This window comes from Tupaia chinensis, unplaced genomic scaffold, assembly GCF_000334495.1.
Source record: "Tupaia chinensis unplaced genomic scaffold, TupChi_1.0 Scaffold143602_1, whole genome shotgun sequence".
NCBI lineage: Eukaryota > Metazoa > Chordata > Mammalia > Scandentia > Tupaiidae > Tupaia > Tupaia belangeri.
The window spans coordinates 3075504-3076074 of record NW_006203448.1 but is presented as its reverse complement, the minus strand read 5'-3'; the positions used below and the strand labels follow the sequence as shown (position 1 = coordinate 3076074).

Here is a 571-nt window from a genome sequence, read left to right as displayed (position 1 = left end):
ACCCCCCCGCCGTCCACCAAGCCGACCGGGACCCCCTCCAGCCCAGGCCCCACGCTCTCCACCGTGCCGTCAGCATCCGCAGCCCTGGCGGGGGACCAGCCGTCTTCCACAGCCTTCGTCCCTCTCATATCGACCCGCGTGTCTCTTCGGAAAACCCGCCAACCCCCGGAGCGGATCTCCAGCGGCGCCATCACCAAGGGCGTGGTCCTGGATGGCACCGAGGCCCTGTGCCTCGCCATCTCCAAGAACTCCGAGCAGATGGCCAGCCACAGCGCGGTGCTGGAGGCCGGCAAGAACCTCTACACGTTCTGTGTGAGCTACGTGGACTCCATCCAGCAGATGAGGAACAAGTTCGCCTTCCGCGAGGCCATCAACAAGCTGGAGAACAACCTGCGGGAGCTCCAGATCTGCCCGGCGACAGCGGGGAGCGGCCCTGCGGCCACTCAGGACTTCAGCAAGCTCCTCAGCTCTGTGAAGGAAATCAGCGACATCGTGCAGAGGTAGCAGAAGCCAGGCGTCCTGCCAGCTGGAGTGATTGACAGGATCGGCAAGTGGCAGCCTGGCCGGGCTC

General features: G+C 65.3%; 1 protein-coding gene across 1 annotated transcript in view; it reads left to right on the top strand.

Annotated features, from left to right (window-relative positions):
• The window catches only part of ABL1 (ABL proto-oncogene 1, non-receptor tyrosine kinase), a 157954-nt gene extending 157389 nt beyond the window's left edge, over positions 1–565 (top strand). The window contains exon 12 of the mRNA XM_006164352.2: positions 7–565. Within this exon, the coding sequence (XP_006164414.1) occupies positions 7–504 (498 nt within the window). The 3' untranslated portion in view covers positions 505–565. The remainder of the gene's footprint in view (positions 1–6) is intronic.
• Positions 566–571: the final 6 nt, after the last annotated feature.